This window comes from Acomys russatus, chromosome 17 (assembly GCF_903995435.1).
Source record: "Acomys russatus chromosome 17, mAcoRus1.1, whole genome shotgun sequence".
Classification (NCBI taxonomy): domain Eukaryota; kingdom Metazoa; phylum Chordata; class Mammalia; order Rodentia; family Muridae; genus Acomys; species Acomys russatus.
In genome coordinates this window covers 60,762,324-60,776,699 of record NC_067153.1, presented here as the reverse complement: position 1 = coordinate 60,776,699, position 14,376 = coordinate 60,762,324, and the positions used below count along the sequence as shown (strand labels likewise).

Sequence of the window (14,376 nt, the reverse complement as noted above, 5' to 3'; positions counted from 1 at the left end):
TAGGGTCCTCTGAGAGAACAACACATCCTCTTAACCTTCGTGCCATTTCCTCAGATCCTAAATTAAATTTCTTTTAAATTGCTCGTTCAGATGTTTCCCTGCATGAATGTGTGTGTTCTGTGTGTGCGTGCCTGGTGTCCCTGGATGCACTGGATCCCTAGAACTGGAGTTACAGACTATTATGAACTGCCCTGTGAGTATTTATTATTTATACAGTGTTCTGCCTGCATGCACACCTGCAAGCCAGAAGAGGGCACCGAATTACATTCCATATGGTTGTGAGCCACCATGTGGTTGCTGGGAATTGAACTCAGGACCTCTGGAAGAGCAGCCAGTGCTCTCTCTCTTTTTTTTTTTTTTCATCTTGGAATAGATTTATTGCTTTAATATATATCTGTTCATAGGGCATTTTTATTTTTATTTTTATTTATTTATGCAACCAGTGCTTTTAACCTCTGAACCATCTTTCCTGCCCAAACCAAGATCCTTTAGAAAGGCAACCAGCATTCTTAACTGCTAAGCCAACCCGCCCCCCATTTAAAAACTGTTATATGCCATTCCAGCCAGTGAGGGGTGTGCAGCTGGGGGACAGCTCAGGCAGCAGTCCTCACAAGGCTTCCTTTATTTTTGTAACAGTGTCTCTCATTGGCCACACAGACTGGGTTACATGGCCAGCAGGCTCCAAGAATCCCTAGGACTAAGCACACATGCCACCATAAGTGGCTTTTTGTTTTTTGAAACAGGGTTTCTCTGTGTAGCCCTGGCTGTCCTGGGCTCTGTAGACCAGATTGGCCTTGAACTCACAGAGATCCGCCTGCCTCTGCCTCCCGTGTGGTGAGATTAAAAGTGTGCGCCACCACTGCCTGGCCATAAGTGGCTTTTTACGTAGCCTCTGAGCTCAGCTTCTCCAGCTCCAATGGGCGTGTTTTACAAAGTGAGCCATCTCCCCAGCTCCTTTTCCAGTGTTAAGAGAATTTTTACAAGTGAAGCATAGAAACTCAAAAGCTGGCCCAGATCCACACTGCTAGTAAAAAGCACTAAGTGGTAAAGGCACTTGCAACTCAGCTACCTGAGTTTAGTTCCCAGACTATTAAAAAAATTTATTTATTTATTATATAGACAGTACTCTGCCCGCATGTACACCTGCAGGCCAGAAGAGGGCATTAGATTACATTATAGATGGCTGTGAGCCACCATGTGGCTGCTGGGAATTGAACTCATGACCTTTGGAAGAGCAGACAGTGCTCTTAACCTCTGAGCCACCTTGCCAGCCCCCCAGAACCCATTTAAAGGTAGACAGAGAGAACATCCCATGGATCTGACCTCTGACCTCCATACACACAGCATCACTGCGCTGACACACAAAACATCATGCACACTTTTTTTTTTTTTTTTTTTAACAAAGCTGGTAGGTAAACATGGAGACATATTCCTTTAATTCCAGCACCTGGGAGGCAGAGGCAGACAGATCTCTTGAGTTTGAGGCTAGCCTGGTCTATATATCAAGTTCTAGGAACTACATAGTGAGCTCATGTCTCTTAGGTGGATGTGGGGTGGGGAAGCCAGGTGGTGGTGGCTGCATATACTTTTAATCCCAGCAGGTGGATCTCTGAGTTTGAGGCCATCCTGATCTACATAACAAGTTCCAGGACAGTCAGGGCTACATAGAGAAACCCTGTCTTGAAAAACCAAAATAAGAATTTAAAAGCTAGTACTTATATTTCAACCGTCTGATTCTAGGTTTTAGTTTCCTGTCTTTGCACTAATCTTACTTCCTCTCCAATTCTCCTCTCGTGACTGCTGTTCCCACCTTATTTCCTGTGGTTACTCTTATCTTATTTCCTCCTCTGTCTGGACCATAGATAGGGCCCATGCAAAAGTCCCTAACATGTCCGACAGTGAAAACCCATTAGGGTCTTTGGGCAGACCTTTCTGAGGAAAGGTTGAACTTCTTGGGTTTCGCTGGACTGGTGTTCTGTTTGAACCCCTTCCTCTAAGATAGAGAGTGGCTCATGGAGAAAAGCAGTGCTGTGGTCAACCCACCAGACCCATTATCTGTGCTGAAACCACACAAACGAAGAGTAGCACCAAACACCAGGAGTAGCACCAAACAAACACCAGGAGTAGCACCAAACACCAGGAGTAGCACCAAACACCAGGAGTGAGTGCCAGGCTGCCTTCCCTTCTGCCATGGCTTTGCATCCAGGGCAGGAGCAGGTTCTGAGAAACTCCCTCGCTCTCCCTCCTCTGTGCCTGTGCCTTCAGAGGAACCGCTGCCATACTATTCCTGTTCTTCCAAAGCAGGCTTCATGATGGAAGCCGAGGAAACGGTCAGACACTTGTGAGAGGTCGCCCTTCAAGGCTGCCTCTGCCTCTGCATTCACATCTTTGATGCTCTCAGCACATTCCCAAGCCTGGGGGAGGGAGGCTTCCAAATTTATTAGAATTAGAGCTTGTTTGTGCTTGTGTGGTGTGGGGGGTGTGTGCATGGTGGAAAGGACAAATGTCTCTTGTGTCACATTCCTTCATCGGGGAGGGTTTGTCTAAGGAGGAAGCACAGCTTTAAAACCTGTGGGACTGTGGTGGGCCTGCTGGGAAGCAGTGCCTTGGAGCCCTCTTCAGCTGGTAGGTGCATGGGGCCAGGAGGGGGGACTTAATGGGACAGCATGACAGCCTAGATTTTACTTTGTTGCTTCTCGGTGAGTCCTGTCTACCCTGTCACAACCCTTTTGATCTCTGTCCCCTTAAAAAGAAGGCTCTGTACCCATATGTTCCATGCGCTTTTAGGAAAAACCAGCTGGGATCTCTCGTTTCTCCCATTTGCCCCCTAAGTCTTCCATCACCAAGTCTCAGTCTGAGGCCAGGAGCTGAGGAAGACAGGGGACAAGGGACAAGGGACGTTCCTAAAGTCAGGAGAAGCAAATGGTCCCTTCTTCCTCAGGAGCTGTAGCCACCCTCTCTTCCTGCTCCCTGCACCCCTCCCCTCCACTGAGCTGCTGCCATGGTTGCCAGGCATGGTTGCTAAGTCTCTGCATGGAAGGGCTGCCGTGGGCTGTGCTGCCACTAACATTACCATGGTGACTCAGGGGACACCTGGTGCAGGCTGGGGGGGGGAGGGAGCCTGAGGATGCAATCAGCACCGTCTGTTTCCCCCCCCCCCCCGCCGAACCCCCCAGAACAGAGCCAGTCCAAAAGGTTAGCTGTGCTTCAGGGTGATGAAGTGAACTAGGCATCAGGGTGGCAGTAGTGAGTGGGACCCCCTTCCTAGGAAAGAAAGGCCATTTTTATCCTTTCTGTTGCTAGGGGATTTGGCTGTGCCACAGGAACACACTGCCCTTCCTCCACCCACCCCACCCCACCCATATTAGGGTACGAGTGTATGTAGGCACTCATCTGTACCCTACATAAGGCTTTGTAGAGCTGTGTGGGCACAAAACTGTGTAACCCTAGAATCCTGGCCTCTGGGTGAGGGGAGCCAGCCTGCTGCTGTTACAAGGCCCTATGGGTGTCCAAGGACACCAAATCTAATAGTAGGAGTCTTCCTGTTGCTCAGGTGGCCAGGACAGACTGAGTTCGGCCTTACACACCAGCAGAGAAAAAGTGAAAAGAGTACAGGAGCCACTTTTTGGAGGGCTTGGGGGAGCAAGCTGTCCCCAGACTCATACAAAAGCGTCCTGAAAGCTGCCACCTCTTCTCTCCAGTGCTCCGGTTACTCATCTCAGCTGCACCCAAATGCCACTGATACTAAAAATAGCCCGCCCCCCCCAGCTGTGGGCCAGCCTCTCTTGCACCCCAACCCCATGGAAACGAGCAGAGAGTGGCAGGCAGAGACCTTGAGTTCTATTCTCGCCGCTCCCTGTCAGAGAAAGGAGTCCAGGCAGGCAAGGATAGACCTCTGGTGGTCAGGCAACCTGACAAGAAAGAAAGCAAAGGGTTAAAATTCAGGAAGGGTGGGGAAATGGGGGCTGGAGAAGAGGGCACTGTGAGCTTGGCAAGGATCAGAAGTCTCTCCCCACCCACTCGCGGGTCCCATTAGGCTTGGGGGACCTAAGCAGTGGGAAGGGGCGTCCAATCCCAGGCCCCAGGGGGCGGCCGTGCACATGGGGGAGGTAGCAGCACAGAGCAGTCCGCGGCGGCGGCGTGTCACATGCGCGCGCGCTCGCGCGCGAGCACACACGCATATACACACACACACATACACACACACAGACAGGCACACACGTGTGCCCGGGTATATATAGTTGCCAGTCCCTGGGCCTGCCGCTCTGCAGTGGGCGCCCGCTCCTTGGGTTGGGAGGGGGCTCACGGGGCGGGTGGGAGGGTGGGGGGCCGGGGTGGGGTGGGGCAGGATGCTGGATGGCCCGTTATTCTCCGAGGGGCCCGACAGCCCCCGGGAGCTCCAGGATGAGGAGTCGGGCAGCTGCCTCTGGGTGCAGAAGTCCAAGCTGTTGGTGATTGAAGTGAAGACTATTTCCTGTCATTATAGTCGTCGCGCCCCTTTTCGACAGTCCATGGACATCCAGGCCAGCCACTGGGCCCGTGGGCCCCAGAACCGCACGTGAGTGAAGGAGGGTGAGGGGCAGCAAGCGGTGGGGCGGGAAATGGGGTCCAGACCTCCCCGCTGGCACTAGCGATCACAGCCGGCCCTTCCCTTTCCCGCGCCTCCCTCCCCCACTCGTCGAGGACTGGGGCCTGACTCATTTAGCGCTGTTTAGGGGGACAGGACTGGTAGTGAGGAAGGGCAGGAGGTGAGATGGGGCAGTCGCTGTTAAAGTGTGCATGGAGAAATGGCGAGGAGTCTCATTTCGACTTCAGCCCTAACATATACGCACGTGCACTCACACACACACTCACGCGTACCCTCCCACACGGCTGCCCCAAGTGGTCTCCAGTCCTCCCAGCTCCCCGGACCTCGGCTCTCTTTCCTCACAAACTGCTCACCTGGGTTCCTGCTCATTGTCCCAGGTGTAGGCTGCGCCCGGGATCCCCTGAGCCGCCACCCCGCCGACCCTGGGCCTCCAGGGTGCTGCAGGAGGCGACCAACTGGCGGGCAGTGCCCCCCGCCGAGGTCCGAACCCGGGAACAGGAGAAAAGGAAGGCGGCGTCGCAGGAGCGGGAGGCCAAGGAGACCGAGAGAAAAAGGCGCAAGGCTGGCGGGGCCCGACGGAGTCCCCTAGGTCAGCCCCGCCCAGAACCCCGGAACGCCCTTCGGGCGGCCCAACCTACAGGGATCCCAGTTTTCTCCAGACCAGAGCGCACCGGGCAGGTGGGGCGAGCGCCCCGTCCATCAGCGCTCCCGCTGAGTGACCCATTGGTGGCATGGGCGGGGCCATGGGGAGGTAGGAGGCCAGGGCCCCCTAGCTATGAGGCTCATCTGCTGCTGAGAGGCGCTGCAGGCACAGCCCCAAGACGCCGCTGGGACCGGCCGCCACCCTATGTGGCTCCACCTTCTTACGAAGGTCCCCATAGGACCCTGGGGACTAAGCGAGGCCCAGAGCTCTCCCGAGCGCCCACCTCATCAGCCCCAGTTCCAGTCACTAACAGGACAGAGGGAGGGCGCACGAAGAAGAGGCTGGATCCTCGAATCTACCGGGATGTTCTAGGGGCCTGGGGTCTCAGACAGGGACGAGGGCTTTTAGGGGGAGCTCCAGGCTGTGCAGCAGGCAGACCCAGGCCAGAGCCTTGCAAAGGGGCCATGGAGAAAAATTCAGGCCTAGCAGCAGCAGGCCTGAGCAGCGGTGGCGACGGCCTTCCCCAAGGCAAAGCTACTGGCAGTCCAGGCACCGAGGCAGCTCCGTCTGGCTCCAGGATGAGCAGCCCACCACGTCCCGCTCCCAGGTCCAGGCAGCACCTCAGGGACTCAAGGAAAGGGAAAGAAGGAAGTGAACCGATTTGGCTTCCCAGGTGTTGGCTTTCTTCTCCTAAAAAGCCTCCAGTTAGGCATAGCCAGACTCTCCCTAGACCATGGGCTCCTGGAGGCACTGGGTGGAGAGAGTCCCTGGGTCAAAGAGAGGGCTCAGAACACGAGTCCCTGGAAGTTTGGAAGGCGATTCGTCACCCCCATACCCTGCCTCGCAGTTCCCGAGGTCCTGCTCGTAGAGAAGGTATCTTTGTCATCGACGCCACGTGCGTGGTGATAAAGTCCCAGTATGTTCCGACCCCTCGAACCAAGCAGGTGCACCTCTTGCCCTCTGGGGAGCCATGCGTTGTGAGCGACAGCCCTAGGCAACCCAAGCCCTGCCACAAGGAGGGCGAGAGGGCCGCTGGCAATCTCTCCTCTTGCCAAAAGCGACCGCTGAGCTGTCACGTCTTAAACCAGCCAGGCGAGGGTCGCGAGGGCGAAGCTAAGGGCGGAGAGCAGGGGGAGTCGTCCCTAGGGGACCGCGCCTCCGAGCTCCCTGTGGGCGAAACGAACCTGCGAGACGCCCCCACGCAGCCTGGTAGCCCAGAGCGCCCGACCTTAGGCCCAGCGGCTCCGGGATGCGCGGGCAGCGTGAAGGGCTCCGAAGCGGCTGGGGTCCCGCGGCGCGCGGGAGGGGGCTGGGCGCGGACTCCGGGGCCCTACGCCGGGGCGTTGCGGGAAGCCGTGTCTCGCATCCGCCGCCACACCGCCCCAGATTCGGACTCAGACGAAGCTGAGGAGCTCAGCGTCCATAGCGGTTCCTCTGATGGAAGTGACACAGACGCCCCAGGCGCCTCCTGGCGGAACGAGAGGACCCTGCCAACCATTGGGAACAGCCGGCCCAAGGAAGGCGGCAAGACTGCCGAGCTGAGAGACAGTATCCGGGAGATTCTAGATGTCGTGAGCCAACCCGAGGAAGGCCTCTTCCGAGAGGACAACAAGAAAGCTCCACAGGGAAATAAAGAGAGAGAGTGAGCGATATCTCTCTTTGTTCTGATGTCGCTCAGCCCACCCATCCTTGGCGGTCGTCTCTCTCCTTGGTTTTGCTTCCCTTTTCTCCTTTCCCCCACTTACACCTGTTCCCACGCTTGAAACAGAGGAAAGGAAAGAGAGGCAAGGCAGCACACGCCAACTCAAGGATTAGTTTCAGGGAAAGTGAGGGTGGGATTCGACACCTGCTACCTTCCATGCAGAGAGACAAGCCTAAGGGCAGGAGTGGTGGCAGTCATAAGAAAGCGATGGGCAGGGCAGGGTCCCTTTGACAGGAGAGAACACACACACGCGCGCGCACACACACACACACACACACACACACACACACACACACACACAACCAGCAAACTAGGAGGAGGCTCTCTTTGACGTTACAACTCAAGTTTCCATTCCAACTCTGCCACCGACTTCCTGGTGGACCTTGGAGTAACTATTTTTGCACCCGGGCATCCTGGACTCTCGTAAATGTAAAATGAGTGATTTCTGCCTCCCATTCTTTCGTCCCTAGGATTTTGTAAGTGAATAGAATTTGAAGGTTCTTATCCGCTTCAGTCATCCTCAGTTCGGAAGACTGTCAAGGTTTTCAGATTTAAATGGGCAAAGGGCTTCTATTCCAACCTCCCAATTTAGGTGAGTGCTCCCCAGGGCTTCTGGCCTGTGGTGGTCCAAGCTGGAGACAGAAGATAGCCAATGAATCAGCTTGGGACATTTTTAGGCCTTCCCCTTTTCCTCCATCTCCGTGTCTTTAGTGATGCTCTGAAGTGTTGTCGGGATTTCCCACGCAGACGGTGTCGCCCACCGGCTAGGACCCTGACAATTTCTGCATCTCTCCTAGAAACAGCCGGGCAAAGAAGGCAGGCTGATCCTAAGCAGACGGTGTGGGGTGTGATACTCGCTGTAGCCACTACGGGGCGCGCGCAGGTCGCGGATCCCCCCCGGTTGCTGGTGCTCGAGTGTCCTTCCGCCAACACTGCCATTTACCTGGATCCCGAGTTGTTACCGGGCGCCGGTTTCCCGCCTTGACACCTCCAAACCGCGCGCGGGGCCGGGAGCAGGCCTCCGGTCTCCCAGACCTCTGGGGCGCGCCGAGCCCTTCTTTGTATTGAACCACGCCAACCGGTTTGAGACTGACATTTAAGTCCTTTAAAAAATTTGTTTTTTCTTTCCGACCCTGGGCACTTCCTCTGTGTCTGCCATGTGACCTTGGCCGAATCACTTCACCTCCCTGAGCCTCAGTTTCCTCATCTGTCAAATGGGGGTTTATAAACACCTACCTCGCAGGGTTGTTGTGAGGATTTAATGAGGTAATGTATATAAGGCGTCTTACACAGTGCCTGGCACATAGTAGGCGCCCAATAAATCTACTCTTCCCTTTATAAAGCTCTGGAGTCTCTCTTGCGATGACCCAGCCCCACTGTGTCCCTCCCTCGGGACCTGACTTCTTCCCGCTCGCTGTGAGGGGGAGGAGGAGGACTCCTCTCTGGTGGAAACTTCTGGCCCATCCTGTTTCCCTGGCTGGGACGCTCCCTTCCTTGCCCCCCGCCCCACCCCTGCCGGCTCTTCCCTCTGCCCCGGTGCACTCCCCCCTCCCCCCCGCCCCCTATTCCGGGCAAGGGTTGAGTCAGCCTAGGTAAATTTAGCCGCCTGCTGGTCAGGAGCGGGGCTTCGCCCAGACTTTTCGCCCGTCTCTTGTCCCTATTCCCACCGAACCCCCTCTAACCCTAACTCCCGCAACACTTTAGATCGCTCGCAAAACACTTAAGCTTTTAGTCTTCAGTTAGTTCGAAAAGGCAGGACGCAGAGGGGGCAGGGCTTTCAGTCGCACAGCCACAGCTGGCCTTGAAACAGAGGAGGAAGGTCTGCTCGGGTTTCCCAACTCTAGGGGCGTTCACTGGTCGGAGCTCCCCAGGAATATTCACTTGCGATCTTCTCTGTAACCTACACATTTCCTGTTGCTCTTGGTGGAGGAGGCCAAAGAAGCCAGGTCACCTTGGGCAAAGATCAAAGGCACCAAAGGTCTTAGCACCATCCACTGCAGTTCTTACTGCTGCTAAGTGCGACCTAGCGTTTACCGTGCTCTTCCTAGGAACAGGGCTCTAGGCTGGGCTCAAGGGTAGAAATGGCAAGGCCTGTCTAACAGTCAGATAGACATGAAAACACGAAATACTGGGCACTTGTGTTAGGTTCTGAAAAGAGTCAGTTAAGGGAGATCCTAATTTTAGGAGATCCAAGGAGAGTCCATGGAGGAGGTGACATTTAGATTAAAAACTAGACATTTAGATAAAAAGTAGTGAAAAGAGACAGGCTGGTGGCCTTTAATCCCAGCACTGGAGAGGCAGAGGCAGGGGGGATGGATGGGTGTTCAAGGCCAGCCTGGTGTACATAGTGAGTTCCAGGCCATCCATACACACACACACACACACACACACACACACACACACACACACACACACATATGAGAGAAAGAGAAGACAGTTATAGTAACACTTCCTGTAAATTGGAGGCAGAGGCAGGAGGATGGTTATAAACTTTGAGTCCAGCCTGGTTTACATAGCAAATTCAGGCCCAGTCCAGTCTAGCCCAGCAGGATTCTGATTCTGTCTCCAAAACAGAAGGGGAGTGCAATCCTTGGGGAGTGGGGTTGGACGGTGGTGGTTCAGTGCTGGTATGATTAACTAGAACTCACAAAGTCCCGAATTGGGTTCCCAACATTAAAGAAAGACAAACCCTAGGTTAGGTAACAACCACCCCAGTTTGTGCAAGGTGTCAGGGCAACGGTGTGCCTTCTTCCAGAGCTTGCCAAGGGTAAAGTCAGAATCAGCTGCCAAAGTTCTGGGAGAGGAGAGGGAGAGGGTGAGAGAGAGGGAGAGAGGGAGAGAGGGGAGGGGGAGAAGAGGAGGAGGAGGAGGAGAGGAGGAGAGAGGCTGCAGGTTTTAGGGCCAGACCCTGCTAAGTAGTATCTTAGGCCCCATGGAGCCCTGTGGGTGGCTGGTTAGAGACTCCCTGCTGTGAAAATGACTTCTAAATGTAGCTGTGTCTGCCAGCCACCCAGCCTCCTGAAGGAGGCCACAACCAACCCCCTGGGACCGCCTCCTTGATCAGGAGGAAAGACTGCAAGAACAGGAGGGAGGGCTGCTCAGCTGGGGACAACAGAGCTTAGGTTAACAGCCAAGTTCTTCCTGGAAGCGTTTCCTGCCCCACAGTTCTGTCATTCTTGATAAGGCACTAGGGGGCCGGGGAACCCTGTCCTTTTCAGACTTGAGAGAGCTCTGGGATGTCCTGAGGCCAGCTACAAATGGGTAAGGATAAACAAACAAGACACAGGTTGTAGCTTCGACATCACAGAAATCAATGATGTGATTGCAGGAGAAGAGGACAGAGGAAACTGCTGAACACAGGGACTTGGGACGTGTGCAGAGTGTGTCCATGGAGGACAGCGTATAGTTCTCTCAGTAATGATGCATTTGTCCACTTGCCCAGTAACTGTGTATGCCAGGGACTCAGAGGAGACCCAGGCACACCTTTCAGGGAAGCCACACATATACTAAAACTGGAGCAATGGAGAGGAGGCTAGCATGGTGCCTGTGCAGAGGTGGCATTCACAGTGGAGAAACCTTCCATATTTAAAGAAGAAGAAGAAGAAGAACAAGAACAAGGCCGGACGTGGTGGCACACGCCTTTAATCCCAGCACTCGGGAGGCAGAGGCAGGCGGATCTCTGTGAGTTCGAGGCCAGCCTGGTCTACAAAGTGAGTCCAGGACAGCCAAGGCTACACAGAGAAACCCTGTCTCGAAAAACAAAACAAAACAAAAAAGAAGAAGAAGAACAAGAAGAGGGAGGAGGAAAGGAGAGCAGAAAGGAGGGACAACTCCTTGACTTGGACTTAGAGGGGATGATAATATATCCATGATGCCTCTGGGAGACAAGTTTTCTAGCGGGGCATGTATGAGGAAGGACATTTTTAACATTTTAAGATAGGCACTGTCCCTGCCTCTCCATGGCATGGCATGGGGTGGGCTCCCTTCTTTGAATCTCCTTGTATTAACTAGGATAGTGAGTTATTTTTCATTTGGATGCTCCATCCACCCACCCATCCACCCACCCGTCCATCCATCCATCCATCCATCTATCCATCCATTCACCCACCCACCCATCCATCCATCCATCCATCCACCCACCCACCTGTCCATCCATCCATCCGTCCACCTACCCACCCACCCATCTATCAATCTATCCATCCACCCACCCACCCATCCACCTGTCCATCCGTCCATCCATCCATCCATCTATCCACCCATCCACCCACCTGTCCTTCCATCCATCTATCCATCCATCCATCCACCCACCCACCTGTCCATCCATCCATCCGTCCACCCATCCACCCACCCATCTATCAATCCATCCATCCACCCACCCACCCATCCACCTGTCCATCCGTCCATCCGTCCATCTGTCCATCCATCCACCCACCCACCCATCCACCTGTCCATCCGTCCATCCATCTATTCACCCATCCACCCATCCATCCATCCATCCATCCATCCATCCATCTATCCACCCATCCACCCACCCATCCATTCATCCATCCATCCATCCATCCATCCATCCACCCACCCACCTGTCCATCCATCCATCCGTCCACCCATCCACCCACCCATCTATCAATCCATCCATCCACCCACCCACCCATCCACCTGTCCATCCGTCCATCCATCCACCCACCCACCCATCCACCTGTCCATCCGTCCATCTGTCCATCTGTCCATCCATCTATTCACCCATCTACCCACCCGTCCATCCATCCATCCATCCATCTATCCACCCATCCACCCACCCATCCATCCATCCATCTATCCATCCATCCATCCACCCACCCACCCGTCCATCCATCCACCCACCCACCCATCCATCCATCCACCCACCCACCTGTCCATCCATCCATCCGTCCACCCATCCACCCACCCATCTATCAATCCATCCATCCACCCACCCACCCATCTACCTGTCCATCCGTCCATCCGTCCATCCATCCACCCACCCACCCATCCACCTGTCCATCCGTCCATCCGTCCATCCGTCCATGTATCCCTCCTGTCCATTCACGAATCTAGTCACGAACTCATCCACTGTGCACCTGAGAGCCTTCCCATGTCTTTCTATCCAAGTATCTATTTCAGCCATGAGCCAACCTAGTCATCATTTCATATGATGTCGATAGCTCAGTGTCGGAAGGGGTGGTAAAATGGAAAGCACACATCCTCAGGCATGTGGAAGCCTAGCCTACCACATACACAGATGGCCAGTGGGTGTCAGGAAGGAAAGCTCCTAGAGCAAAGAGCTCAGAAAGGCAAGGCCAATCTCCCAAGGGAACACTGAAGAGGCTCCACAGGGATGTTTGAGGTAGTTTTTTTTTTTGTTTTTTGTTTTTTTTTACCAAGATGAGGGAAGGGGGTGCATCCCGAATGTGGAAAGACATATGGTTTCCACAGGGAACAAAGCCCTGGAGAGGAAAGAGGACTAGATAGATCATGAAGAGGGTATTGAAGGCAAGAATAAAGTATTCGGCCTTCACCAGGGTCAGTAAGGTACACCTGTATAGTCCCAGTTACTTGGGAGGCTGAGGGTGGGGCTCCCTTGAGCCCAGGAATTCGAGGCCTACATGGGGAAAGCAAGGAGGCTCTGCCTCTGACTAAAGGAACACAGAAGCTTTTGTGGGAGGAATTGAAAGATACAGTTCCGAGCTGGGAACATCTTACTGTATTTCAATGCCAAACATTTTCCTCCAAAAAGGCTTGTGTAGGAAAGAGGAAAATGAGTCCCGAGGATGTAACTCAGCTGATAGAGTACTCACCTAGCATTCACAAAGCCCCACATTTGGTCCGAAGAACTCTTTAAACAGGACATGGTAACCCCACAAAATCCTAGCATTCAGGAGGCAAAAGGATCAGGCATTCACCGTTTATCCTCAGCACATGGGAGACTTGAGGCCAGTCTAGGGTGCACGATACATTACTTCAAAAAGTGGGGGGATGATTTAAAATAAAAACTGTAAGAGCAACCCTGCCATGACAACGTAGCATGGAGGAGGATCGCTGCTGCCCAGTAGCTAGTGTCTCTGGAAGCTCTCCCAACATTTACCACGAGGTGGCGCTGTTCGAACTTTAGCGCTGAGAGCCACCGGGATCCTTGGTGTGTCATCTCCTCAGCTGCCCATCCAGGACTGTCCAGGAATGATCCAGATAACTCTTTCTATTAAGTGCTAGGTAAAGGAAGAGCCTGAGGACGGATGTTTAAAAGAAGATCCGACGGACCTCAACTTCTATGCAAGTCCAGGCCTTATGTATCTTGCCAACCCAGGCACAATATTAGGGTCTTGTAAAGATAACAGTGACCGAAACATAATTTTTGCCCTCGAGGATTTCACAATCTAGTCTAAACCAAACCTACTTTTCACTGTCTCTTACACACATCACACACGTGAGTGCACACACACAAACACATACACACACATACCTGCTCTCCATTTTCACAGGATGACTACTCACATACTAGGTTTTTCTCAAGGTCATTGCATGGCACTAATTAACAGTCTTGTTGGTGTGGCTCTTGGGGGAGCAATCTGACTCTGGATTGCTCCTTCCCAGCATGGTTCTTCATCTGGTCTTTCTGCTCCCAACACATCCTTTCCTGTTCTTTCTAACCTTCTCCACCATGCCCCACAGCCTCTCACTCTGTCTGGTAGCTTCCAGAACCTTTTCATAGTACACCTAGCATGCTGTACTCTAACACTCCAGAGTCCTGTGGGTTACAGGGACTATGAGAGGCCCCATGAGACCTTGCGTGCCATTTAAGCTGAAGTGAGGAGTGCCAGGCTGGCTGTGGCTTGAGGCTTCTGCCCGACAAACCTGTCTGCCTTCTTTTTTCTCACACACTTTAAGAGCACCAGGTTTCTCCTCAATACTCCTCCGTAGTGGTGGTCGGTCGCTTTGGGAGACACTGCTTGAAGGTGGAACATCGTGAAACGTTGGTTGTCCACTTTCCCCAACATGCTCAAGGGCCCATCTTAGCCCTTGGCGCGTTTTGGAGAGGAAGGGAGGGGGCGTTGGTGTCGAGAGTGGGAGCCAGGCCCATCGAGGTCCCGGGAGTGAATGCAAGTGAATGCGGCATTGTTGGCCAGGCCAGAGTCACAGATAATTACCTCAATTAGTGACAATGGGAGAGTAATAAATACAGGCTTAGTGTCTCCTACCCCACCAGGGCTCCGAAGATTAATCCAGGCTGACGGGCGGGCCCTGAAAGGCGTGATGGACAATTCATTAAACTCCCCAAATGCCGCACAACCTGGGCGTGAAGGCTGAGTTAGCCCCCTGGGGACTGTGCCTTTGTCCTGATTGTGTGTCTCCGCCACTGCAGAGCCGAGCAGCCCCCAGAGAGCCGGGAGGTGAGTGGGGCTCCCTGAGCCGGGCCAGGCGGAGGGGGGA

General features: G+C 53.8%; 1 protein-coding gene across 1 annotated transcript; it reads left to right on the top strand.

Moving 5' to 3' along the window:
- Positions 1–4,333: 4,333 nt before the first annotated feature.
- Ddn (dendrin) lies at positions 4,334–8,088 on the top strand. Its single transcript, XM_051160310.1, has 2 exons — positions 4,334–4,558; positions 4,966–8,088. Exons 1-2 carry the CDS (start codon positions 4,350–4,352, stop codon positions 6,875–6,877), a joined length of 2,121 nt encoding a protein of 706 aa, XP_051016267.1. The 5' UTR covers positions 4,334–4,349; the 3' UTR covers positions 6,878–8,088.
- The last annotated feature ends 6,288 nt before the right edge of the window (positions 8,089–14,376 follow it).

Bases quoted from the DNA above. Each gene is read 5' to 3' on its own strand.
- Ddn (XM_051160310.1), top strand. From the start codon at position 4,350: ATGCTGGATGGCCCGTTATTCTCCGAGGGGCCCGACAGCCCCCGGGAG. The intron at 4,559-4,965 runs GTGAGTGAAGGA...TCATTGTCCCAG, and splicing joins CGTGGGCCCCAGAACCGCAC to GTGTAGGCTGCGCCCGGGAT.